The following is a 25,563-nucleotide window of genomic DNA, read 5'->3' as shown; positions in this document are numbered from 1 at the left end:
ATGAACTTTATCCAGGTGAGATGGTTCACGTGTACATGCCTCATGAAGTACAATAAAAGAGGCTGTCAGAACAGGTGATGGGCCATCAGCGTCTGCTCTCTGATGCTCCCACATTTACTCCCTCTCGCCTCATACACCAGCTTTTTATCCCCCTTCCTTGCTCTCTCTCGCTCCATCTTACACACACACACACACACTATCTCTCTCCCTCCCTCCCTGTTGTCTGCCTGCGGTCTCCAGAGGCTTCTTCCCTCCATGTCAAAAGCACAGAGGCAGAGCAGCGGGATGGGAGTTTCTTGCCTCTGCGCTGCTGCGTCTCAGCTGCTCCGGATTGTTTTAAAACCTGTTTAGCATTTTAATGGCTTCGCTGCTGGCAACAAAAGCCCATTGTGTGTCGCTTTCCCCCCCCTCCCCTCCCCACCACTACAACCAATACTGCCGCCACCACCACCACCACCACCATAAGGCATACAGCGACAGGCAGCCAGCGACTGTCATATTCACAAAACCAAATGAGCTCGTCTTATGTGCTGGATCATCCTTTCGCACACTCTAATAATCTGATTACCTGTAATGCTGACAGCCAGGAACAATGCGGACAACAGGCGAGGACGCACAGCTGCCAAGCGCATTCGTCATGACGAGCGTAGCGTAGCGCTGCAGCTGTTTATGCCCACCCACCCACCCTCATCCCCACCTCATCACCGCCACCCATGCCAACACTAGCACTGTCTGTCTGTCTCTCTTTCTCTCCCCCCCCACCACACACACACAGACACAAAGACACACACACACACACACACACACACACACACACACACACACACACACACAGACACAGACACACAGACACACACAGACACACACAGACACAAAGACACACACACACACTCACACACTCACACACACACACACACACACTCACTGACTGATGCTGCACACACTCTCATATCATCCCTTCATCCAAGTTGTTTGCTCTCTACATACAAAATCTGGCAGGAGCTGAGAGATTAAAAGGCATGAGGGGAGGATCAGCAATGAAAAACAAAATGGCAACAGGGATGATGCGACGGGGGTGGGGTGTGTGTGTATGGAGGGGGGGGGCTGGTACAGAAGAGAGGGATGCAAAATGAGGAAGAGAGGGTGAAAGAGAAACCAAACGCTGAGTGAGCAAGGCTGGATGAGACAGCAGCCAGACGGGAGAGAAAGAACACAAAGAAAAAAAAACACTGATTGGAAGAGAGTAGGACAGAGGAATAGAGACGCAATGGACCAATATAGGGGAACATGATGAGAGAAGAGAGGAGACAACAGCTCAACAAGGACAGGGCAAGAGCAGTCTCTTTTGGGGGGCAAGATTCCTTCTTCAAGCCTTCATGACCTTGTGACAGAACGAGCCTGAGAGGGGAGAAAGAGCTCCACGCACATTTGGTCTGACAGATGCCTAGAAAGAGCGAGAGCAAAGAGGGGGAAGAGAAATAGAACGAAATGACAGAAAAAGGAGAGAGGGAGAGAGAGAGAGAAAGAGAGATGGGTGGGTGAAATTGAGAGAGAGAGACATGGGGGAATAGGGGGAGGGAGAGTGAAATCGAGAGAGAGCGGGAGAGCGGGAGAGAGAGAGAGAGAGAGAAGAAACAGAGAAAGCAAGAGGAAAGCTGTCCAGACAGGGAGAGCAGCTCAGCTCCGTGCTGAAGGCAGGCAGGCAGGCAGGCAGGCTGTCCCAGCCTCCATTATTAAACATGCAGAAGAGAGCCTAATGAGGAGGAAACGGCTCTCGGCCTCAGCTTACACTTAAAAGGGAAGAGGGGGGCTGCCATTTGATCCATGCGGCCCGCCTAATCACATCTCTCTTCCTCTTTCCAAAAACCACACCACCAAATGCACAGCTCCCTAATCCATGACCCACGGCCAGATGCTGTTAAGACCAGTACCCTGTCCTTCTCTCTCTCACACACACACACACACACACACACACAGACACACACACACACGCACACCATGACCCCCACAAACCCTATGTTTTTCTCTTCCTAGAAAAACAAAACAATCCCGATCCTAGTTGGCGGTGGATGGACGCTAACATGTCCTCCCTTCCCAGCCCCATCATGTCAGCCTCCCCTGCTGCTGGCTGCTTGTCGGGCGCTGTTGATTGGGCCGCGTGGCCCGCCTCACAGTCAGAGCAGGGGGAGGCAGCAGTGGCAGCAGCACTGTGTGGTGTGCAATTATCAACTCAGTGGCACGGTGCTGCCAAAGCCCCTCACACTGAGATTATGCGGATGGGGGGGGGGGCTACGAGAAGAAGGCGAGAGGGCAGAGGGAAGAGCTGTGGGAGTTGCGTGCGTGTGTGTGTGTGTGTGTGTGTGTGTGTACAAAGGCATCACGACAGGGAATTATAACCTAGACATTATTAGGTTAATTATAACTCTGCGGTATTTAACAGGTGGTATTAACTTCTCACCATTTCCCCCTAAACGTTATACTTTCAGTGAAGGGGGTGAGGAGGGGAAAACCTGGTGAACTGCCTATATGCTTCAGAGCAGCGGAGCAGCAGCAGGTACACCTCTGGAACAAATTCTCCAAAGCACAACACAGCACGGCACAGCAGCCATAAATCTGCTTGAGCTCAACAAAAGCAATGCCCCTCTAAGCTACCCAGTCCTACCAACACACAGAGCTCTTTTTTTTTTAAAGCAGTGCTTTTCGTCTTGCACGGTAGGCCAAACACGCACAAAGACGGCTCAGGAGGGTGTGGATATGATTGACAGGTGTGTTCTCTCAGGTGCACTGAAGAAGAAGCACACGCAGTCCCCTTGGGGGAGAAAAAAAAAGTGGAAAGTCTGGTTTTAACACCTCCCACCACTTCTGAAGGTGTGGACGGTGTGGACGACCGCACGGGTGCAGAGTCATCTTCACCCGTTACGTCTGATGCCCGTGGCGCAAATGGAGGATTTCCAACAACCTTGAAGGAATTTGGGCACACTGAGCTGAAGGCTAATAAAGTAAAATTCCCATTTCACAGAACGCCTTCTCCTACGCCTGGACTTGGCAGCCACTGCAGGTTGTTTAGCTGTTCCAAAACACTGTTCTTGATCTGTGCTCAAGATTGAAAAGAAAAAAAGAAGGGGGAAAAAAAACACACACACATGGAGTTGCAACCAAAAACATGCATTACAGTGGGGAAATGTCTGCATAATATCTCGCTTGCTTCCCTCTCTTGAAATATTTACACACACATGCCTCTTGAGCTTGAGGGAGAGAGGGAGAGGGGGAGAGAGAGAGAGGGTGAGAGAGAGAGAATCAATTCCAGTAAAGAAGCCTAGAGCGTTCCCTAATCGAAAAGAAAAAAAAAACAGCTTTGTGTTCCACATTTTTTAATGATGAAGACTGGTGGCTTATGAAGAGCCTTGTGTTTGCTGATTATTGTAATCCCTCCGCATTTCTATGCAGTGATGGCTCTGATTGGATTTGGCAAGAGGAAGGCTTGCAGGAAGCTCCTTTTAGTGGACCTCCCAAGCCATGATTAAAATGGCCAGCAGGAGACATCATCATCGGCGGATGAGAAGGCCTAGAGAAATCCAGCCACAAATGCCTAAGCTAGTCTGACTTCAAGCATTTCAGAACACGGTAAAGCACAAATGGCTAAAAATCTTAAACGTGAGGGCTTTATTTAATCTACATAGCAGGAACACCACCATCCCTTTTTTTAAAAAAAAAAACACCTCTGCAATCCCAAACCCCTTTGCTAGCAAGAAACCTTCAAGAGCAATTCTCCATCTGGTACATATCTTCCGGCCATGGGTTTGTGTGGGCTAGGGTGATGCATATTTCATCATAAAACCCTGTGCGAGTTAAAAGGCTTTTCTCTTCCCCCTGTGATAGTATGGATCCATGGAGAAGAAGAAGCAGCAGTCAGCTGTGGGGTAGCTGGAAGGTAGGCAGCTTCTCATGTAATGTAGCTGCCTGGCACAATCCCCCAGGGATGGTACAGCAGGGAGAAGGGGCTGACTGTAAGCAGCCTAATTATGGCTGAACATGTACGCGTGTCTCCTTTCCTCTGCTGGTGTCGCATGCTAGTTTTGCAACAGCTGTGGGTTTGTTTGCTCTGACCACCTGAGTTGTCCCACTGATGGGGCTGAATGTGGTCAAAGATAGAGGTGTAAGGACAACACATGCACAGACAGAGCGTTTTTGCTCACAAATAACCACAAGGTGCAGATACTGTACTGATAGCCATCATGAACCCAAAACATTTTCTGTGCATCTACAGCTACATTTCAGCCATGCAGTATTTAAACAAACAGGACTTGTTTTTGGAACAGAGGTAAGATAATCCTTTCGTTCTCTCAATCACACATTTTTGTTTTTGGTCTTGCATTCAGGATCAGAGATTCGATGATTTCTGAGGTTTTGTGAAGCACTAAGCATTCCTCACAGTCACTTCTCATTGACAGCATTACTATGCTGCCATTTAATGAGTTCAGATCACACTTGTCCAAGCCAACTAGTGTTGGCCTTACCATCAACAACAAATACCTTTAGTGCCAACTGGAAAGCAACGTAAACAGGCTCAAGTTAGTGGCATATTCGGTGACTAACACGAACCACAAGATTAGAGGCTGAAATGCCTTCTCCTCATGCACATCAGAAAGAGCGGCTCCTCTTCAGATGAGTCAACACTCCAAACTAAGTAACATCGCTGTCATAATATGTTTATTCAGTCACATGGAAACACGCTGGTTTATGAGGTAGGCTGTGTGCAGGCATTTTCCTAGCCTACAGGTTGGTTACTATACAAAGACTGGCGTCCATGTTTACAGTTGGTGAGAATCACCTTGCAATTGTATAAAATAACCCATCTTGTAAACGGATGAAACTTGCCATATGAGGCCATTGTTATGTTCTGTGAGTTAATTTATGCACGTATGACAAGAATATGCTCTTACCACTACTGTATGCGTATGGAGACTCCGCAGAGCCATCTTGAAGACTATCCAAAATCTCTCCTTTGCCCACGTCGCTGTCCCCCACCAGGAGGAACTTCAGCAGATAGTCGTAGCTCTTCACAGGACTTCCCTGGGTCCCCATTCTGCCTCACATCTGAGCTCGAGTAGGTGGCAACAGAAACGGGGTACGGTGTGTCCCAAGTGATGCCAAGGATGCCCTTGGGGTCTTCTGCCTTCCAATCTACGTCATGAACCTTTCCAGACAAAATAAGCTGGCTGGCAGGTGGCTTCAGATGACTCCAAGGTCCCAGTTCTCTCGATGTTGTTTGAGGCAGCGGACAATTATGTAGCTGTCTCTGATCTGCCGCTGTCTTTTAATGGTTTAAAACTATTTGCAGAGGCAAACAATGCTAAAACAACTTCTCAAAACGCCACTATGATCACACCAAGTATGAAATATTGAATGCAAACAGCGGATAGCGCATCAAGTAGGCTAGCCAGCTAACGTTACCTTGCTATCTAACTTGTTTACACAAAAACTGGCCATTTTTCCGGCGTTAATAGCCAAATATCGTTTTTCAGAGATGTCCCTATGTCAAGGGCATTACGTGAAGATAAGCGATGTACGTTTCAAAAGAAAATCTAAATATGGCAATGGCAAAACAACTCGAATATCAGCTCGCTCTTCTGCGTTTACTAGCCAGCTAACTTTAGCTTGCTAGCTAGAATGATCTGAGGCTTCATTGTTAGCTAGTTAGGTTAGCTAGCATTTGCTAATCTGTCAACAATTAACAAAGAGTATACATTTGACTTTCACCAAGAATTCATGCACAGGCGTTAAAATAACACAGGAATCAAGGTAGAAATGATGTGCTGGCTGTCTGTCTGTTGCTCTATTGGGAAGAACACACACGTAAGTTAACAAAAACGGACTCTAAAGAAAGAAATCTGTTTTCCTTACCAGACAGCTAGCATGCGCTTTCAAATACTAGGTAAACCCCAATCTAGCATATGTGGATCGGTCTATGAAGCCAGCTAGCAGTCAAAGCTAACGATAGCTAGCGTTACCTGTCAACTGCCAAGCCAATTTAGGAGCAACATCTACCATAGATTGACACTACATTCATGTCTAATGTGATATCAGTATTGCGGTCTCCGGATAATACTTATATAACGTTAACAAATGCAGAAACGCTGGCAAACCAGTTATCTGAAAACATGTAAGGAAGCTAGCCAAGCAGCTAATAGTAACGTTAGTTCAGCGGACGACTGCACCCAGGCCCCTCTTTCTTTCCCCCGGACAACAACGATTCAGAACTTAGCATGGGATATCCGGGAAGAGTCCAGAACCAGCTTGTTGCGTCCTCTCTTTTCTTCCACGTTTGCCCGAAACCCTATTTGTAAAGGCTGCATTAGAAGTGCTGAAACTATTAGTTCTCGTTGTTACAATACAGGCTATCTCCTGTGACCAGACATACTCCTGATCATGCACTGTCAGACGTAGAATGTACTGCACTCAAGGCGATTGAGTGTTGTTCCCAGTCCCACCCCCAAAAAATAAAGCCCACCTACTTTGCCTTACGATTGGACACCATAATCGCTTATAAGACTGCGATAGGTTAATATTGAATTCAATCAAAGGATATGCCAGCGCATACAATGGGCACCTTTTTTGGATGAAATCCAGGCGGCAATACAGCAGCTGATACAGGTCGTTACAATGTGCTGACTTGCAATCTTTTGATGTTGCTCTTTCGATACATTTTGAACTGCATGTCAACAACAAATAAGTAAAGAGACCTAAATATAAAATTCCTGGAACGATATTGATCATAGCATGTTCATTAACTTGTTTTAAAAGTTTGTTTAACCGTTGCACTAAACCTACACCTTCCCGTCCCATTGTAGGCTACTGAGATGTCAATGTCCTTATAAGCATTAAGTTGCTGCTTGTCTACAAAAACGTGAAATACTGAGTTTTCAGTCTGTACCATTGAAACAAACAGCAATCAAGTTCCATTTCAGTTGGTATGGCTGTGGGAGCTTGGGGCAGCTTTTCCTTTTTTTTTTTTTTTTTTTTAATTATAGTTAACCCAGGAGGCTATGTGTCATGACAGCTGTTTGGGGGTAGAGGTCAAAGCACTTTCCTGAAAATGTTGAGAGATTATTCTCCCTCTGAATAGATTAAAATGCAAATGGATATGAAGTCTTTGTTCAAGACCATCCATATCCGAGCCATACTAGGGCCTCAGAGGGAGATGGGGGATGGTGACATCTGGACATTATATGGTTTTGTCAATGCCATGAAACCAGTGGTACTCTGACATGAATAGACACAAGTGTAATCTGCCCAGGCGATTACCCTATTTTAATACCTTGAGGTTTAGAGAGAGATGCTGTTTTTTCACTGGCTCATCTCTGTCCAAAGGACTCCAGCAGCTGTAAGGCAGCCCTTTAAAATATTTATTTCACTAAAAGCCGAATTCAACATGGCTTCATCTATGAGCCTGATCTCATAATCTTATCAGAATGTGAGGTCAGAATAATGTAGAGATTAACGGTTAATTAAAAGGTTAAACAGTCACTGCTCATTAGTGATTAGTGCCACTGTGACCAAATACCACCTAATGATAATCAGCCACATCATTGTTGAATATATTGCAGGTTTTTTAAAGGAACTACTGTAGGTAGGGCTGCACAATTAACCAATTTCTAATCAAAATTGCAAATTGAGCTAACACAAAGGCAGTAATTAATCGTGCAGCTAGAAACTCAGTCCCAATGGTTAATCTGGTCACATCTATGATTTTTATATTCATGTCATCCTCCTTGTGTGAGACAGTGAAGTTCACCCGACAGGAATGCTGTGCTTCTAATGCACCAGGCATGCCCACAGCCCACCAATAAAAATGGCTGGACATAAATTGAAATTTGGAACATTAAACTGAAGTTTGACTTTCAAAAATGATATTGCAAATCAAATGGCATTATCTGTCAGATCTGAAAATCTCAATGAGATATGTTTCCCAAATCTTGCAGCCCTACAACCAGGTTGTCAGTGGAACCTCAGTGGTGCTGGGTCTTGCTGGTATGTGGTGACATTTATCATCAGTTTTCCGGTCCTGTCTGCTCACATTCTCAACAGGGCAATTCATATGTAGGCTATGTGCTTGTTTCAGCAACACACCTCCCTCAGTCACACTTCCTAAGGGGACACACACAGACACACACACAGATTTCTGGGTTGCAATTCCAGGTCATAGGAGCAAAATGACATACTCATAAATCATAAATGTATTTAATTTAACTTAATTTCATTAGAAATTTTAATGATTTTAAACAACCATGGCAATTGTAGATTATTAACAGCAGTTGACGTACACCCAAATCATTTCCAGAGAGGTATGTCAATCACATAATTCTTAAAAGTGTAAAGAACAAAACTAAAACGACATACTGGTAAATAACACAAAAATCATGAAAACAAAGTCAAACAAATTTGTAATGACACATGAAAGTTCAGCCTGGGTTGAGGTCAAGTCATAATTCCACTAACAGTGTACTACACTTATTTCTGTCACCATTAAGTCAATGCGTAGTCTCAGGGGCCATCTTAGTCTAAACGTAGGCACATAAAACGGAAAGAGAGAGAGAGAGACATCTACTGTTTTAGCAACTGTTGAGTTGATCAATCCATTCAAAATATCCCCAGGCAGGAACAGCAAGGATTTATGGACCTGCTTTAACACAGCACCTAGGTACTACAAAGCGTCATCAATCATCATCTGCTCCCTGTTCTCCCTGGACAAATACTATCTGATGATTGGAGTGAGTGTGAGAAATAGCAGCCTGGGAAGAAACAATCAGATGGTGGCAGTGCTAAACGACAGACCGAGCGGAAGGTCAACGGTTTGTCTTCCTGGTCAGATGATTGGAATCAGAGTTGGTTTATCTTCCCTGCAGCAAATCAAATGGGATGGCATGTCCTCGCCATGGTTACAGGTTGTAAAATATACGTCGGACATGTTGTCTCATTGGGATGGCACAATTTTTTACCTACTACAAAATACATGATGAAATACACATAATAATCAAGTGCATTTCATTCATTCATCTTCTTTTTGCAAATATTTATAATGTTCAAAATGGCATTTGACATTTCAATTAAAAAAAAAAAACTATTCATCATGATTTGCATGTAGAAAAGAATTTGTTTAAATAATCCTAAATAACACTTTAAAAAATGACTACATTTTGTGAATGAACAAGTCCTAATAAATACACAATACTAGATTGTACCCTTCTATCCTATAATCTATATTAATTCACTATCTGTAACATTGTATCACATTGGCAGCTATTGCTTTTTTGCTTTAGAAGGGAAAAATAAAGGCAACATCCCCCCCCTGCCCTTCACATGCCTGCCTATGCCCTTCTGTCCCTGTGTCCCCAGCAGTGCTTGTTTCCTTGTTGTTTTGGTCCTGCTCGTGGCTTGTCCTCTGAGGCCTCTCAGTCCATTTTGGTGTTGCTCTTGTGCCTCCAGGGATAGATGAGCTCGCCCACAAAGAGCTTCTTGCACAGGGCTCCCCACGAGTCCCTGGGGTAGCAGCTGTAGGTGGGCGTCCGGTAGCACTGCACCACCGTGCTGCACTTTATAGGATTGATCTGGACAGAGACAGGATAGTGGGAGAGGGAGGAGGAGAGGGAGAGGGAGCGTGTGTGTGTGTGTGTGTGTGAGTGTGAAAGAGAGAGAGAGAGAGAGTGATAGAGAGAGGAGCAAGGATAGGGTGATGGTGCAGAATAAAGTGAATCTATAAAAATGTTTTATATCTAGGTCTAAATTAGACAGAAATCAATTGGGTATTAGAGCAGTTACACTGCCCTTGGTGTCATTCCCCTAAGTCCGCACACTAATAATTCAACATGGAACTGTGAACATAAATGAATAAGAAGCCAAATCCGGAAGGCAGTTCTGAATCTCCAACTAAAGGCCTACTGTAACTATAGTTGTCAACAGCATTCTGCTAATAATAAATAAATGAAACCTACCTCCATTAACAGATGAAGCGGAGTTCCAGGCTCCTGAGTCAACACTCTAAATTTTACCCCCTCTGCAAAGACACAAACAAACTATGTCAACACACAAGGGCACATCAGACTACACTTAACAGTAGCTTCTTTGACACACTATAGTTCCCTTCTACAGCCCTAATATAAACATGCATTTTATTTCTTTATTTAACTTCCTTTATTTTAATTGTATCACATATTTTATGCATGACTTTATTTTATCCCTGCCATGTAGGACTATTTCTAGGCAGTATCCCCTTGCTCCACAAATGTATTTCCTTATTGTCAACTCTTAACTGTCTCAACTGTAAAGCACGTTTAGGCCTGTTGTATACAAATGAGCTACATACATAACTCTACTTTGCCAACTTTCATTAATCTGAGCAAGCATCGTTACAACATTGTAATATTTGAACTATATGTATACAGTTTCAAGCTCAGATATTCGGAGTTTCGGTTGATTACCAAATGTAACTACGAATAACACCGACACTGAAAAAATAACTTATGTGGTGCTGTGATGGCTATGGTCCAGATGTTCCTGATGGCACAACACCAGCTGCACCTGACAATACCCAGCTCACCTGCGAGCCTGTAAGGCCGACACACACGCAGTCCCATGGCCAACAGAGGGAACGAGTTGATGAGGTCAACGCTGAGGTGAATCAGGCCCTGGAACAGCACCACCACTAGACGAAGCTGCAGAGACAGAGTGTGTGGGGGGGGGATCAGATCCGATTAAGGCTCGCTCCCAAATATGCTTCTCCCTAAATAGCAGACAAATTCAATCACTTTCCGTGAGTGGCTAGAGTATATTTAGCTCCCATTCACATTTTCGGTGATGGAGAACAGCAGAGAACGAGCCAATCTGATTAGCATGCCTTTAACAACACTACTGAAATGGCATTATGGGGGAGAGGTGTGAAGCAGGGCAGTCCTGAGGGAATTCAGGGGGTAATCAGACAGGCCATGCATTCCTCTCTTTTCACTGACATTTAAATAATTGGTCAGGAGAAATACAACCCTTCACAATACTTGAATATGAAAAGTGAAAATGTCCTTCATATGTCTTCCATATGAAACCCATGCACTATCCACGAAGGTGAGGTCGGAGATGATACTGTTCTGATTTGACATATCTCATGAATCAGCATGAACACCTGCTGTGTATAACTGACCTCTCATTGGCCTTGAGACCGTAGGGCTTTCACACCCCTCACCCTCACCTCCACCACCACCTCCATCACCTCCACCATCACCCAGAAGGGCAGAACATGCACATTGCTACCATTGCTCCTTATAAGACAAACACTTTCAAACTCATTATCCATGATCATAACGTCGTAGCTTTGCTAAAATAAAGTATGAGAGGTAATCGGGTAATAACCACATAAGCACTTACAGTATTTGTAACAGCTATTTCCTGGCATTTTCCAATGCGTGTCAACATTTAAAATCATTCACAGCACCAAACTGACATGCTGAGCAAATGGACATTGAGATTCTCTGTGAAAATGGTGTGAAAATGCTTTAGCACAAGTACTATGAGGAAGGTCAGAGCTGAGTGAGGAGGAGGAAGAGGAGTTTTTATGCCACTCTAGTGAAGTATCTTATAATCGTGAGAGAGGCTCATGAATCTTACAAGGAGGATTAAAGGTTGATGTGTTTTTTTTTGCTTTTCGTAATTTATTGAGGCTCTGCTGTACTCCATCTTGCAATGCAGTGTGAGTGTAGTGGACTGGAATTTCAATGTTTGAAATTTAAATAAAGCAATCTTCATTTCACAAGTTCAATTCTGCAAAGAGATGCATATCCCCTAATCATCTGAACTGAAGCTACACAAGGCAAACAACACAGGTATCTGAAGGACTCACCAAGGTGAAGACCAGGTAGTATAGGGCTGTGGTGGGTAACAGGAAGAACAGAATGGTGAAGAGCAGCGTACCGATGAACAACTACAAAACAAGAGGAAGAACATTCAGGATGGGTGCTTAAATGCTTAAGATGCAACAGTCTCAGCAGCAGCGCGCTGAGACAAATCAAGATTTCAAGATTTCAAGATAAGACATTACCCTGACTATCCAATATGTCTCAAACGTGATGTTTCATCTTATTATTTATTTTGCTTACATTATCCTCAAAGAACCCAGTTTATAAGATACAGTTTAAATGTGCTTGTTTGTTTCTGTTTTTTGGGAGATGGAGGTTCCAAGGTTTTGGGAGATGGAGGTTCCATGGAGGTTCTACGTGAATAGTCATTACTGTATATCAAGATTTGACAGGTCGAAAGAGATGATATACTTAGTAAGATGAGATCAAATACGGTTGGATATTGTAGGCAGGGTAACTCAGGCTATGACAGAGAAGGCAAAAGTAACAGTTTGTCAGTTTGTGGGAGCTTACTCATTTACAAAATAAAAAAGGTTGCACTCCAAGCACTTTTGTTTTCTTTCTAATATCTCCTTTAGTAGCGACAGGGGTACCAAACAAATGTTTCAGCCAATAGGCCTTCATCAGTGTCTCACACTGATGCACCCACACTCTGCTGTCCAAGGTCTTGTGTACACTTAAGACAAACCTTACTCCTTCTACTGGCTGACTCCCACTGTGGTGTGGAATGAGCACTATAGGGCTCCACGGAGTCGTACCTGGTCCAGGTCGTAGGAGCAGGAGTCCACGCGCTGCCTCAGCACGTTCCACTTCTTGCCCCGGAAGAGACGCCAGAGGGAGGACAGGCCGTAGACCTTCAGGCAGTACAACCTGCGGGGGGGGGGGGGGGGGGGGGAGTCAACACAAACTGTGAGCTGTGCGCTCATCATAACAACAGCACAGGCAGTACAACCTGCGGGGCCAGTCAACACACACTGTGAGCTGTGCGCTCATCATCACCGCAGCACAGGCAGTACAACCTGTGGGGCCAGTCGACACACACAGTGAGCTCATCATGACCACAGCACAGGTGGCCCTAGCACCACCACCACGAGACGATGAGCAAGGAATACAGCACTATAGCCTCTCACAGAGAACTCATGAACCAGTCTGCTTCCTGAAAGGTGAGCAATCATTTCTATATTGATCTATCTATTCCATCGAGTTTTGTATTTTTTGTCGTGTTTCAATTCTTCCCTGGTCAAAAATAGATTGTGAAATCGAGAGGAGTCCATTTGAGACTTGTATAACCGACCTCTCATTGAGGTCAGTTATACAAGTCCATTTGAGACTTGTGTGTGTATTACCTATTTACCTTTGGGATACTTGAGTTACCTATTTCGATGGAGAGGGGTGTTTAATTACTATACGCCGCCTGAGGGTAACCGTCTGTGATTGACTGGCTGTCTGTCTACAGCTTCAGTCACAGGAGTCTATACTCTCTTTAGGCCAATAGCACACAACAACCCAGCCTGGCATTGACAGATTCACACTAGGCCTCCAGCTCCATTAGCAATCCCACAGATCCTCCGAGGTTTCACTGTGGGAAAAACCCTGAGCATGACTCTTAATGCATTCACATCACTGGTTTAGGGAGAAATGTGATGCATTGAAAATTGTAATGAGAAGTGAAATCCGTTTTTGTGATAACTCTCCTGGGTTCAAAAGAGCAAAGTAAAACAAGACACGCATTGTCCAGACACACAGGACCGCAAAGTGCTTATGGTCACGGTGGAGAGTCCACTCTAAAAGTCCAGGTGCAGAGAGGAACTTAGGGGTGTTGTTGCGGAGGGGCTTGTGATAGGTGAAATAGCTGACCTTTACAACTGCATTTGTGTTTTGTTTACAGTTTTCCACTCAAGTGGCTGTTTGTATTCTAAACATCCACAGGTGTGGAGTTCTACATGGCTAACTGCCACAGATGGTATCTTCAGAGGAAACAGGAAAGCTCAGCTCAGCAAACTCACATCACCTTAGGCTGTTTGTAATCTATCATATAGACATTATGGAAACATCAAATGGATTTATATAGCGGTAAACTGTGAGGATCAGGCTAGCACTGCATTTCAAATATGTTTCAAGAGTTTAGCTGATAAATTCAAATAGCAGCTCGTAATTCCATCAATCTTTTGATTACGGTCATTTTCATGGATAAAACTTATTTCGCCCTCTTTGAGATTTGTAAACATATATTCACAATAGAGATGGACAATTCAAATATATAAAATGTAAATGTAAATAAAATGAAAATATCTTTCAACTAATATTTGAAAGAGCTCCAATAAATGGCATGACAAATACTGCCCTCTGCTGGTAACAAGCGCACATGATCTCACAATAATCCATCAAACAAATGGACAGTCGGACAAGGTACCGATACAAAATATGGAAGTGAGCCTTACCTGGCCCCATAGACGTAGAAGCAGTAGATGTGGAAGGTCAACAGGGCAACAATGTCTGACAGCACCGAGAGAGCAAAGGTCAACCCCAGGCAGGCAGAGAGCCCTACATACCACAGGATCATCTCAATGAAGGGAGACATCAGGTGGATGTAGCCTGCAAACAAAAAAAGCTTTATTGATCAGCCCAGATGTTATTTATTAACTGTACAAAAGTACAAATCTGCCAGGAATGTGTTTATAGGATGCGGTAGGCAATGTCCGCAATTAAAATGATTCTTTATCAGGTTTATTTTGTTACCTACTAAAGTCAGCACAAACTATCGTACAGCATAATAAGCTAGATGAAGGCAGAGGCTTGAGCTCAAACTCACTGATCCACAGGTGGATGTGATAGAGGAAGAACCGGCCCAGCACCTCATCCAGAGCCTTGTTCATCTTCAGGCCAGCTGGTGCTCCCATCAGCCACTGCAGCAGCTCCTGGAGCTCTTTGGCAACATGCTAAACATTTAGAAGTTAACAGATGTTTTAAGCCACTTACAAGGTAAAAAAAAAAACACTGTGCTGCTTGTTGTAAGCATTCTTTGTCAGAGCCAAGTTTCACATTACATTTGTTGATCTGGCAGACCCTTTCACCCTCAGCTGTCACACTTCTCTACGTTCAAGACTTATCAGTTAGCACTCCTCATAAGCAGTCTCTTATAATAAAACAGTAACACTTTACTTGGATAAGCTGCCATCTGTTTACAGTGTGTCTATAGACTATCCATGTAAAGTGTGACCCATAATACTTACATCAGCAACTGGTACCAGTGTATTGGCAAGTTTTCCTATACGATTTTCCCTGTAGAGCCAAGATATTAGCAGCAATCCAAGAGCCATGTCCACAAAGAATGACACAAAAATGTTGGCCTTTCTGCAGGAGGAAATAATGAAGATATTAATATTTAACTTATATAGAATACGCTACCTTTCAATATCTACAATATTGACTCCCTCTTTAGAAATGGACCTCTATCTAATCTGATCCCAAAATTCTGATTGCACACCTCATAAAGTCCATGTGTTCGGTGGCTTTTTGAGTAGATGCCACAGTTTGAAGATTCTCCGTTCTGTGTCCCAGCTGAACACAAGTCGACAGTTTGCTGGAAATGAACTGGATAGGACGTGTATTCAGTATCCTGCAAAAAACAAAGGATATAACCATCATCAATTTTACAACACTATCACGCAATTAACGCCAGGCACATTTTATAAAGACAGTGAGTGTGTGTGAGTATGTGTGAGTATGTGTTATTGTGTGTGTGCGTATGTATGTGTGTGTATGTGTGTGCGTGTGCGTATGTGTGATTGTGTGTGTGATTCTGTGTGTGTGTTTGTCTGTGCGTGAGTGTGATTCTGTGTATTTGTGTGTGTGCGTATGCATGTGTGATTGTGTGTGTGTGTGTGTGCATATGCATGTGTGATTGTGTGTGTGTGTGTGTGCGTATGCATGTGTGTGTGTGTGTGTGTGTGTGTGTGTGTGTGCGTATGCATGTGTGTGTGTGTGTGTGTGTGCGTATGCATGTGTGATTGTGTGTGTGTGTGTGCGTATGCATGTGTGTGTGTGTGTGTGTGTGTGTGTGTGTGTGTGTGTGTGTGTGTGTGTGTGTGCGTATGCATGTGTGTGTGTGTGTGTGTGTGTGTGTGTGTGTGTGTGTGCGTATGCATGTGTGTGTGTGTGTGTGTGTGTGTGCGTATGCATGTGTGTGTGTGTGTGTGTGTGTGCGTATGCATGTGTGTGTGTGTGTGTGTGTGTGTGTGTGTGTTTTGTATTCTAGCTAACCTGATGCCGCATATCCAGCGCCAGATTGACAGCATCCACGTGATAAGAAAGCACAGGGGAACAGAGCCCTGCTTGAGCAGCTCCACTACGATGCTGGCCTCCCTCCCATCCGACTGCCAGTGGGTGGTCTTCAGCGGCCCGTCGTCGTACCTGTCCAGGAAGAAGAGTGCCTGGCTGTGGGCCACTGTCTGGAACATGGCCCGCAGCTCAGAGGGCTCTGCTTTGGAGTTGGGTATGGCCTCGTGGACAGGGTGGAGCTGGGACAACATCACCTTGCGCTGGTCGTAGTGGATGAAGATGATCTTCTCAGTGCCTCCGTTGTCACCGCCGTCCTTTTCTCCATTGGGGATGCTTTCATCCTTCCCTTTGGATTTCTCCGTGAAAATGGTTCCCTCGTTGCCTTCCATGTCACAGCGGAAGCCACTCTTGCCGACCTCGCGGCTAATTTTAAGCCAGCGATCGTGAGGGAAGATGGTGCTGAGGTCCTTCAGGAAGCTGTCCATTCCCTCCTGGCCTTCTTTCGGCATGCTCCAGGAGCCCAGCACAGTGAGGTCGACATCGGTCTGACTGCGCATTTGGCTCAGGTACTTCTTGACCTGACCCGGAATGAACGGGTAGTGGATGACGGCCAGGACCACAGCAGAGTCATGGCCAGGGAGCCAGCGGCCAATCAACAGGCCACTGTCGGCCATGTTACAGCACTGGGGAAAGAAAATCTTCAGCACCATATTTTCCCGTTCAGGGTCGTCCAGCGACTGAAAAAGAAACCCTGTAGGTAAAAGTAATATGCAGATATTGGTGATTACATCGTATCACAGCAAAAGTTCATTGATACCATAAAACGAAGCAACAAGCTATGTTTCTGTGTGCAAGGTAAGAAAAATGGCTCCTGAAAAGATAATGGAAATGGAAAATACCCGTTTTTAATCCTGCATGACACGAATCGCGCGCCTGTCCCACATAGTTTCTCTAATTCTACTGCTCCCCCACTTCTGACCTTCAGCTTTATTGAGCCGTTTCTATAGTAACAACAACCCGCTGGCAAAACTAGCTTCATGGAGTGCCTTTATTGATCTGTCACATCATTCACGACCAAATGATCATCTTGAAATAGTGTGAAAGTTTAGCGAGACAGATTTCCTATTTTGGGTGCATTTAACATTTCAGATGACCGATAACATTCTGTCATGCAACCACTCTACTGTTAGCTAGCTTCCAGGCAGCTGTCAAACTTAACTTTGATTGATACGCTAGATTTCTAGTTCTAATAATGATAGCAGCTACCCACCTTTCAAGACGTAGTGAACAGGTTAAATGTGTCAATCCATCGCTGACATTCTCTTATTCAATAGATCTATACTTAAACAAATACATATTTCTAATAGCAACTAATATCTGATAAGCATAGCCTGCTCTACATCTAGCTTAAATGCTACTGGATATCGCCATGTTCATTGTTGATAGTGCGTCCACAAATACCTTCCGACTACTTTATTGTGGTCTATGCAATAGTTCCTACCAACGATTATAGAGCGGAGCACGCTTTGGTTCCTACCTGCCACACTAATGACAGATAGTTTCTTATGTAGCCTAACCTACAATATATTGTAACTGTGCATGATTTGTGATGTTAATACTATATATATATATTATTATTATTATTATTATTATTATTATTAATAATAATAATAATATTAGCCTATTATTATTATCCCCCCGTTTGTCACATCATGTCACAATCTCATTATGTTGTTTATTGCTGTGAGATGGTAACATGCTCACCCAGCCTACCTAGGCCTATTATTAGTTTTCAGCAACTGCTACGAGGCTGTGCGTGAAAGTGTTTTTCTTTTAATTAGCTCATAGCCTATAATTGTATATAGGCTAGCCTACTATTGCACGCACACGCACGCCAGTCATTGACACCAATTCAGTCCACTTGTTTTTAAACATCATAATTGTAACCTACTCATATTGACGCAATTACAGAAATATTCAAATGCGTAAGGTTTCGTCTTACCCCCCAATTCGTTCAGCAGTAAAGGCCAAAGTTGTCTTCTCTCTAAAAGATCACAGACATGTCTGTCTCAGAAGGATGGTTCAAATGACAGAGCAACAAAAAGAGCGGGCTCAAGACCAGTGTTCAACCCTAGATAAAGACCTGAGCTGATTGATAACAAGGGTGAGGCTAACAGATATCCAGGATGCAGTGCTGGCCTGGACAAAAGTTGGAGAGTAATATGTCAAATGATTATGCATGTTTTTGTACAGTGATAACTGATGAATGTGAGACTTAGCTATACCTATCAAATTGATTAGGCTATATGGACAATATATTCACCACAGGTAGTGGAACAGTGACTGTGAGGGAAAAAAAACAATAGGGCCTGAGCACACTTGCTTGCTGTCAGCACTGCCACTGCTTGCTCTAGCTACCCTATGTTATTTACATTTACATGTGTTCATTTGCTTTTAAGCATCTATAATATGGTTAACAGATAGCTGCGTGTGTGTGTGTGTGTGTGTGTGTGTGTGTGTGTGTGTGTGTGTGCGCGAGCACGCCTATATTCATGTGTAGGCCTACATGTTGTGAATAGGCCTATAATCTAAACACACACACACACACACACACACACACACACACACACACACACACACACACCCCACCTCCAAGGGAAAGACCGTACCAAGCCTACAAAAAATCACTTGGGTCTACAGATAAAAAATAGCAAATGTTCAGATTTAATGTAATCATTCACATCATACCATACCATAACATTTATTGCGTAATGGGAAAAAAAACCTTACTTTTTCGCGGAATTACCAACTTCCAGAGGGAGGGGTTTAAAAAACTACATCAACCATGTAGCAACGCGGCTGCATGGAGTACCACGAAATCGTTTCGGGTAATCAGGAACTGTTGTCAGTGTAGTGTGGTTACACGTGAAAATCTCATAGACTGTCTGTCTGTCTTGGTATGAATGAACAACTAATGTGGAGCCTTCTGAAAGACTAATGGAGACTACTACTTCATCTAATTCCGCAGATGATGCTAGTCAAGTTAAAGATGTCGTTTCCATCTTCAGGGTGCAGTTCTTAGCTATGTGTCGGTTGAATACTCTTCCATGGAGTGTAAGTGAACGCACCACGTTTATGTTCTCCAAATGATGGTATTTCAGAATATTTTATGCAGTTAATTTTATGTTTATTGTTTAGTTGCTTGAAGCTGAATTCAAGAATTGGCGGTCATCAGACCTTATCCTCGATATTCTGAATCAGGTTAGTATGCAATTAAGGTAACGTTATGTGGGATTATTGCAGCGGTTCTCTGACCTAAACTCTTTAAAATGTTCTTTCTTATAGACGTGTCTTCACACAGTTTGTCTCCAACATCCTCCGTCAGTGAACTACAGGAGACTATTTCTTCAACAACTCATAAAAATGGTTTGTTGCTTTTTTTTGCACTAGATTAATTGCTACACATTTTTCGCTGATGCCACTTTTAGAGGATGTTCACCATTATTGATTTGAGAAATATTTTCAGCATGAATCTACCACAACAGAGCCACTGGATGAGCTCTATGATGCCTTAAGTGAAGTTCTGAGTCTCGAAGAGAAATCTACCTGCTATAAAAGTTATTTTCTGGTAGGACATTTTAAAGGTCAAATGGACTAGCAGCACATACAATCTCTGCATCTATGTTGATAATAATTGACTGGGGCCTTGTTTGAGCAAAAGGCTCCTCTTCATTGTCCCAAACACTGTTCAGTAAACATGTTTTGGTTGTCAGCCTTCAGGGGGTACAGTGAGTCTGACAGAGAGCCAGGCTGTTATATCTGAAGGCACTACTGGACTGGTCACCTGGGAGGCTGCTCTTTATCTAACGGAGTGGGCCTTAGAGAACCCACAGATGTTCAGTGGCAGGTGAGTCTCAGGTTCTAGCCTAGTGATGTTTTCAGTTTAACACATGTATACTTAAAACATTTTGCCCAGCATCAAATTGTGACAGAGTGGATTGTGAATGCAAACACACTATATTGCCAAAACTATTGGGTCACCTGCCTTTATAGCTGTTACAGCTGCAAAGGGTGGACCAACGTCATATTAAACCCTATGGATTAAGAATAGGATGTGACTGAAGTTCATATGGGGGTCGAGGCAGGTGACTCAATACTTTTGGCAATATAGGGTGCCTCTCATTTGTTTTTTATACATCCTCCCTTCCTTCCTCCCTCTGTCCTCGTCCTCACTGATCTAGATAAAGAATGATGGGGCAGCAACAATGGGATAATCCTGTGTTAGTTATAGATCAGTGGGAATGAGCCTGGAGGACCGAAGAGAGAGTTTGAGAGGCACCCTACAGTATGTGTACACTCTGCCCTGGGTCACTCTGACCTCCTTTCCCCCCAGGACTTTGCTAGAGTTGGGCAGTGGAGTTGGCCTAACCGGCATAGCAATATGTCGCTCCTGTAAGCCTAGAAAGTATGTATTCAGCGACTTCCACCCCCGCGTGCTACAGAAGCTGCGTACAAATGTTAATCTCAACAGCCACGGTCTGTCAGACGTATCAGTATGTGTTGAGGAGCTGGACTGGGCGGAAGTGTCAGAGGACAGGTTAACAGACGTCAACGCCGACACGGTCATTGCAGCAGGTAGGGCTGAGCCACTATTGAGTCCAATTAATGAAAAACAAACAGTAACCATAAGTGAAATCATATCTATAATGTTGTTTTTTCTCCTATTGTTTTTTATACAGATGTGGTGTATGACCCTGACATTGTAGACTGTCTGGTGTCGCTATTGGGCAGGGTGCTGAACTGTTCCACTACAAGTGGCCAACCAGATGTTTACATTGCCTCAACAATCCGCAACCCAGAAACATACGGTTTCTTCAAAAAGCAGCTTGGTGAGTGCATAAATGTGTTTATTCGTTTTGCATTGCTCCATTCATTTAGACACGCAGTGAATACCTTCAAAATATCCTTTCTTTATTTCAGCAAATGCCGGGGTGAAACATTCAGTCATCACCGGTCCTACAACCCACATCTTCCCATACAACAGATTCTCCACCATAGAATTGATAAAACTATATTTGTAAAAGAGAAATGTTGCATTATTTCTTTGGTATAAAGTATTTATTTACATAATTTACACATGGTAGATATATGCAGCCCTTATATTTAAATAAAGGAATGGAACACTAAACTTCAAGGAGAAATCCGGCGAGTTGTCACATAGATCCCCATCAACTCGCCGGTTTTCTCCAATATTCCAAGTACGTGGATTAGTGACAAACCTGGCTTAGTTCATTTAATAAGTGGTGCACCTAAAAGGAGAACCCTGTGCCATTGTTTCAATAAAAAGGACATCATAGGGCTTATCTAGTTGGAAATGTACCACTTACTCAAACAATGCCACACGGCACTTCTTTTAAGAGGTGTACCATTTACTCTGAGTCAGTGCTGGTTCATAGTTTATGCAAGCAATGCAGATCGAAATGTGCCCCCATCAAAAATGCATGACATGGCACATGCACACACGCTTGTCACGTTACAAAACATCGGACATAATTTGCTGCACAAGTATGCGCCAAACCCTTTTAGCATAGGCTATGAACAGGCAAATGCATCCAGCTATGTAGACTATCAATCAGGCCTTAATCTACGCATGTGTGTCACTGAACCACATATTTGGACTTTCCCACCAGAGAAATGAAGTTGGTTTTGGTTGGTTTATCTGCTGTCAGCCATTAGTATGGGAAGAACAGTCTGATCCCAGTTCTCATCCCAGCGCTGTTGGCCGCTGGCCCTCAGGTTCCTCCTGAAGAGCTCCAGTTTGCCCTCGCTGACCGGGAAGTCACACAGCAACAACTGTTTGGAGACAACGACTCAGTAAGCCTAGACGTTCACCATGCAGCATGGTCAATGTGTTTGCATACAGAGGTTTATCGCTATGTTGTCCAGACATATGTTTAGGACTTTAAGTAGGGTTAGAGGGGCAGGAGAGTAATTCAGACATAGAGATTTCAGTTGCTTTGTCAGTGAGAATTCACTGTTCTCGTACCTTCAACTGTGTGGCTAATTCCATAGAGTCCTGGAATATTAGTCCATTTTCCTCATGCTTCACCAATTCATGTAAACTGAAAATATGAGACATTGGTTCAGTTATTTAAAATACACTTGAAAACAAAGTAGTAATGCAGTATGACTGCCACTCTCTGTACCCACCATTCAAAGTGTATAGCACAGACAGGCAGGCAACAGCCGAACATGTCCACTACTTTCATAGGAAGATCAAGGCCACTGGAGGATTTGTGCAGGCAAACCCCGAGATCGGCAGCACCTAATGTGAAAATCAGCCCCACACAACACAGAACATTCTCTTAGAACTCTTCATGCTGAATGTCCTTTCAGCGTAACAAAATAAATATTCTAAGTCAAAGTCAACTAATCAATGATTATATTTAGATTGAAGGGTGAACATACCAAGCAACCGAGGGTAATCTTCTGCCTCGAGCCACGGAGTGCAAATCTTAACATGTTGGAAACTGTTGGAGTCAATTAGTTTTTTATAGTATTCCTTTTGAGGGCCTTTACCTATGAGAAGCAGGAGAAAATATGATGCAAAACCGTTGTTAGTAGGCTGTTTCTTCTTGATTTCTGGTGTACTAAATGAATTAATTAAAGTATTTTACCTGTAATGACACAAATCAGCTCTGGGAGACCCTCACCCACATTCACAAATTCTTCATAATCTATTGAAAGAATAATTTATGTAAAATTAAATTATTTCAGACTATGAATTTATATAGTTTACATTTCAGTATACTATGGAAAGAAATAACAGTCTCTTACCCTCAAGCGCCTTTAGCAAAATTGAGAAATCTTCATCCTCTGAAAAATAAAGTACAAATGCATAACTAAACAAGCATTTGATATTCTCGAAAATTCATTCAATCAGTCTCATACACATCTGAAAAAAAGAAGCTCTGTTCTGTTGCATCTGCTTGAGCAAATGTTTGCAAACACTGATTCCTCTCTGTATTGAAAGCCATTTAAAAAGCTTCTCATCAGGTACCTCTGAGAGGCCAACACACACCTGTCCAGCTGGTGCTGCTCAACAGCAGAGCAGGCCTCTTGGCAACAAGACTGACAGTGCCAGTGGTTCCACTGCGTTGTGTAAAAGCGGTCAGCTCCACATCTTCATCAGTGGCCTCACCACTAAAGGGAAGGTGCAGACGGAGTAAGAGATTCACTTCATGTTCATATTGGCTCAGATGTTAAACTTCCAAAACATCACAAGTGGATTCCTTGTCTAAGTTCATGTGCATCATCAAATAAGAAAGTATGATATGATGATATGATTATTGATATATTGTTAATCATACAGTACCTTGGCTGAAACTGTGGGTAAACCTTGGCCATCTTCATGAAAAGCTCATGTTGACGTTCCAACGGCGTCTCTTTAAATATTAATGGTGGCTTATCATATAGAGTCGTTGCCCTAAAAAAGGTAGGTTGAAATAATATGCATAAGACTTCAATGGCTGCAATTGTACAATGGATATAAGCTGATCAACGTGAAACTTAAACTGAAATCTCACGTAATGTTCCAGTTTTTGAGAAGGTCTTCTTTCATGGCCTTAGTGACACAAAGGTTATAATTTGAAAACCGCCCAAAGAACTTCTCATACCTAAAAAAAAAACATTTTTTTATTTTACCTGATGGTTCTCTTGATCTGAATATGATATTTTTTTTATGTAGTAGAAAACTACTCTTCTCACCATTTTGCAACCCGAACAATAGGATGTCTTTGTCCATGGGTAAGGGCCATTATAGTGTAGCCATAGTTGTGCCAGTCAATAATAAACTTGACCCCACGCAAACTACTCACTACCCATGTAACAGCAATGCTAGGTAATCCAGGAGGATTCTGAAGATAAAAACACAAAATATTGTATAATGCAATACAGCACATCAAATAAATCTCACAGTATTTAACTGAAGACAAGTTCTGAACATACCTGCATGAGAATATGGGAGAAGTGTTTGATTTTCATCAGTGTATAAAGAAGCTGTAGGGACTGCACAAGCACTTTGGTGATGTATCTTAGAATCTTGGGACCAACTGAAAAAGCAAGGTACAATTTTTCGACACTGAGAGGTGAGTGACCATTACACCAGTTCCAATAAGAGAGTGGGCAAGTCCACATTATTTTTTTATGAGATTCTGGAACAGACAGTACGATTCTGGGTATCTGAGAATGATAACTGGTCAGAAATGTTTTTGAACTTGATGACTGTCAGAACCTAGACTGCTACACTGAGTATGGTACTTGTGGTAGTCACCACACAGACATACTCTAGTAAGATTCTGTAACTAGTTCACACTGAGAGAGTTGTACTTTCTGTAGTCACCACACAGACACTGTAATCATACACGAGATAGGTTATAGCTACTTTAACTTTAACACTATAGTCTACTGATATTCCATAGGCCTACATCTGATCCAGGGCTTTGTCTCATTTGTGATATGATAACACATCTGAAACATCTATAGTGTGTCAAAATGAAGGGAACTGGTTTCATGACAAATACAACTGAACCAATTACCTGTAAGTCCTTTGACTTCGGAAATTGGAATGATGTTTATCTTTCCACTTGCAATGACGTCCTCGTGTGGTTTGGTACCTTTGGTCAAAACGTACACCTTAAGTTATAGGCTAGACAGCATGACTGTTTTGTCTAGATGCTCTGAAACGGAGTACTGTTTATGGACATTTTGCTATTATTATGTATTTTACAAAATGCCACATTAACTGCAAATGTATTTACCAAAGAAACCAACGAAAGAGACGCTGTATCCATGCTTGCCCAGAGAGATTGCATGGTATTGCATCCGAGGGCTACGTCCAATATCACCCAACACAAGCACACAGACGTGGCGATTTTTATCCTGACTGTTTCCTCTGAAACAATAAACAATCAAAATACTGACAACCACAGCAGCAATTTGGGGAACACATCCATCTGTATCAAATTCCGTTATATATACACCTACAAAAACAGCTATGAATGAAACGACAAATACGAGTAATGATGTCTGAACATCCGCCATGATTGTTTGGATGATGACGTGTTGGTTCCGGTATAAATTTAAAGGGAACGTGTATCGTTAAAAAGTCTTCCAAGTGGAGATGCATGGAGATCTATTTTATATGGTGGAGATGCATGTATTTGGGATGTTGAGGGCCTATCCTGGTAGGTTGTTATTTGTAGCAAAAACGAATTTAAGTATATTTAAATGTTTTGTGCTCTTTTATGATAGTAATGCATTGATGCCTTAATTATGCTGTGGTCAGTTCTGAATCAATCCTGGTGCTAATGTACATGGT

The 25,563-nt window shown here is 43.0% G+C and overlaps 4 protein-coding genes across 7 annotated transcripts in view; 1 reads left to right on the top strand and 3 right to left on the bottom strand.

The window, feature by feature from the left end:
- The window catches only part of rab40c (RAB40c, member RAS oncogene family), a 19,344-nt gene extending 12,918 nt beyond the window's left edge, over positions 1-6,426 (bottom strand). Inside the window, exon 1 of the mRNA XM_062532681.1 lies at positions 4,944-6,426. Within this exon, the coding sequence (XP_062388665.1) occupies positions 4,944-5,085 (142 nt within the window). The 5' untranslated portion in view covers positions 5,086-6,426. The remainder of the gene's footprint in view (positions 1-4,943) is intronic.
- A 1,829-nt stretch (positions 6,427-8,255) lies between these two features.
- pigq (phosphatidylinositol glycan anchor biosynthesis, class Q) lies at positions 8,256-18,251 on the bottom strand. Of its 2 annotated transcripts, none has more exons than XM_062532680.1 (11): positions 18,187-18,251; positions 16,167-16,935; positions 15,391-15,522; positions 15,137-15,257; positions 14,716-14,842; positions 14,345-14,498; positions 12,662-12,773; positions 11,888-11,968; positions 10,598-10,712; positions 9,993-10,054; positions 8,256-9,608 (listed from the first exon to the last, which is right to left on the bottom strand). In XM_062532680.1, the coding sequence occupies exons 2-11, from the start codon at positions 16,892-16,894 to the stop codon at positions 9,453-9,455; spliced, it is 1,788 nt and encodes a 595-aa protein (XP_062388664.1). In that variant the 5' UTR covers positions 16,895-16,935; positions 18,187-18,251; the 3' UTR covers positions 8,256-9,452. The 2 variants fall into 2 exon arrangements, with proteins under 2 accessions (XP_062388664.1, XP_062388663.1); XM_062532679.1 differs by lacking the exon at positions 18,187-18,251 and adding an exon at positions 17,455-17,631.
- Positions 18,252-19,084: 833 nt separating this feature from the next.
- Positions 19,085-21,273, top strand: eef2kmt (eukaryotic elongation factor 2 lysine methyltransferase). Its single transcript, XM_062532678.1, has 8 exons — positions 19,085-19,298; positions 19,383-19,445; positions 19,530-19,610; positions 19,711-19,812; positions 19,958-20,091; positions 20,578-20,819; positions 20,924-21,073; positions 21,165-21,273. Exons 1-8 carry the CDS (start codon positions 19,182-19,184, stop codon positions 21,263-21,265), a joined length of 990 nt encoding a protein of 329 aa, XP_062388662.1. The 5' UTR covers positions 19,085-19,181; the 3' UTR covers positions 21,266-21,273.
- Positions 21,274-21,405: 132 nt separating this feature from the next.
- Positions 21,406-25,294, bottom strand: alg1 (ALG1 chitobiosyldiphosphodolichol beta-mannosyltransferase). 3 transcript variants are annotated; one of them, XM_062532677.1, is made up of 14 exons: positions 25,230-25,294; positions 25,004-25,137; positions 24,782-24,859; positions 24,192-24,295; positions 23,952-24,100; positions 23,771-23,860; positions 23,560-23,670; positions 23,266-23,387; positions 23,022-23,060; positions 22,862-22,921; positions 22,653-22,763; positions 22,395-22,509; positions 22,231-22,306; positions 21,406-22,037 (listed from the first exon to the last, which is right to left on the bottom strand). In XM_062532677.1, exons 2-14 carry the CDS (start codon positions 25,065-25,067, stop codon positions 21,900-21,902), a joined length of 1,257 nt encoding a protein of 418 aa, XP_062388661.1. In that variant the 5' UTR covers positions 25,068-25,137; positions 25,230-25,294; the 3' UTR covers positions 21,406-21,899. The 3 variants fall into 3 exon arrangements, with proteins under 3 accessions (XP_062388661.1, XP_062388660.1, XP_062388658.1); XM_062532676.1 differs by having other exon boundaries at positions 25,260-25,289; XM_062532674.1 differs by having other exon boundaries at positions 25,004-25,288.
- Between the last annotated feature and the right edge of the window lie 269 nt (positions 25,295-25,563).

Source organism: Sardina pilchardus, chromosome 3 (assembly GCF_963854185.1).
Source record: "Sardina pilchardus chromosome 3, fSarPil1.1, whole genome shotgun sequence".
Classification (NCBI taxonomy): Eukaryota; Metazoa; Chordata; class Actinopteri; order Clupeiformes; family Clupeidae; genus Sardina; species Sardina pilchardus.
Note: the sequence above shows the minus strand (reverse complement) of the source record. Positions and strands in the feature narration are given on the sequence as shown.

Coding starts and splice junctions, on each gene's coding strand:
- alg1 (XM_062532674.1), bottom strand. CDS start 25,286: ATGGCGGATGTTCAGACATCATTACTCGTATTTGTCGTTTCATTCATA. Junction 24,860..25,003: donor CTCTTTCGTTGGTTTCTTTG/GTAAATACATTT, acceptor TTTTGACCAAAG/GTACCAAACCACACGAGGAC. Junction 23,388..23,559: donor TACCCACAGTTTCAGCCAAG/GTACTGTATGAT, acceptor CCTTCCCTTTAG/TGGTGAGGCCACTGATGAAG.
- eef2kmt (XM_062532678.1), top strand. CDS start 19,182: ATGGAGACTACTACTTCATCTAATTCCGCAGATGATGCTAGTCAAGTT. Junction 19,446..19,529: donor TCCTCGATATTCTGAATCAG/GTTAGTATGCAA, acceptor TCTTTCTTATAG/ACGTGTCTTCACACAGTTTG. Junction 20,092..20,577: donor CCACAGATGTTCAGTGGCAG/GTGAGTCTCAGG, acceptor CTTTCCCCCCAG/GACTTTGCTAGAGTTGGGCA.
- pigq (XM_062532680.1), bottom strand. CDS start 16,894: ATGGTGCTGAAGATTTTCTTTCCCCAGTGCTGTAACATGGCCGACAGT. Junction 11,969..12,661: donor GCTCCTACGACCTGGACCAG/GTACGACTCCGT, acceptor CTTGTTTTGTAG/TTGTTCATCGGTACGCTGCT. Junction 9,609..9,992: donor CGCTTCATCTGTTAATGGAG/GTAGGTTTCATT, acceptor GTCTCTGTCCAG/ATCAATCCTATAAAGTGCAG.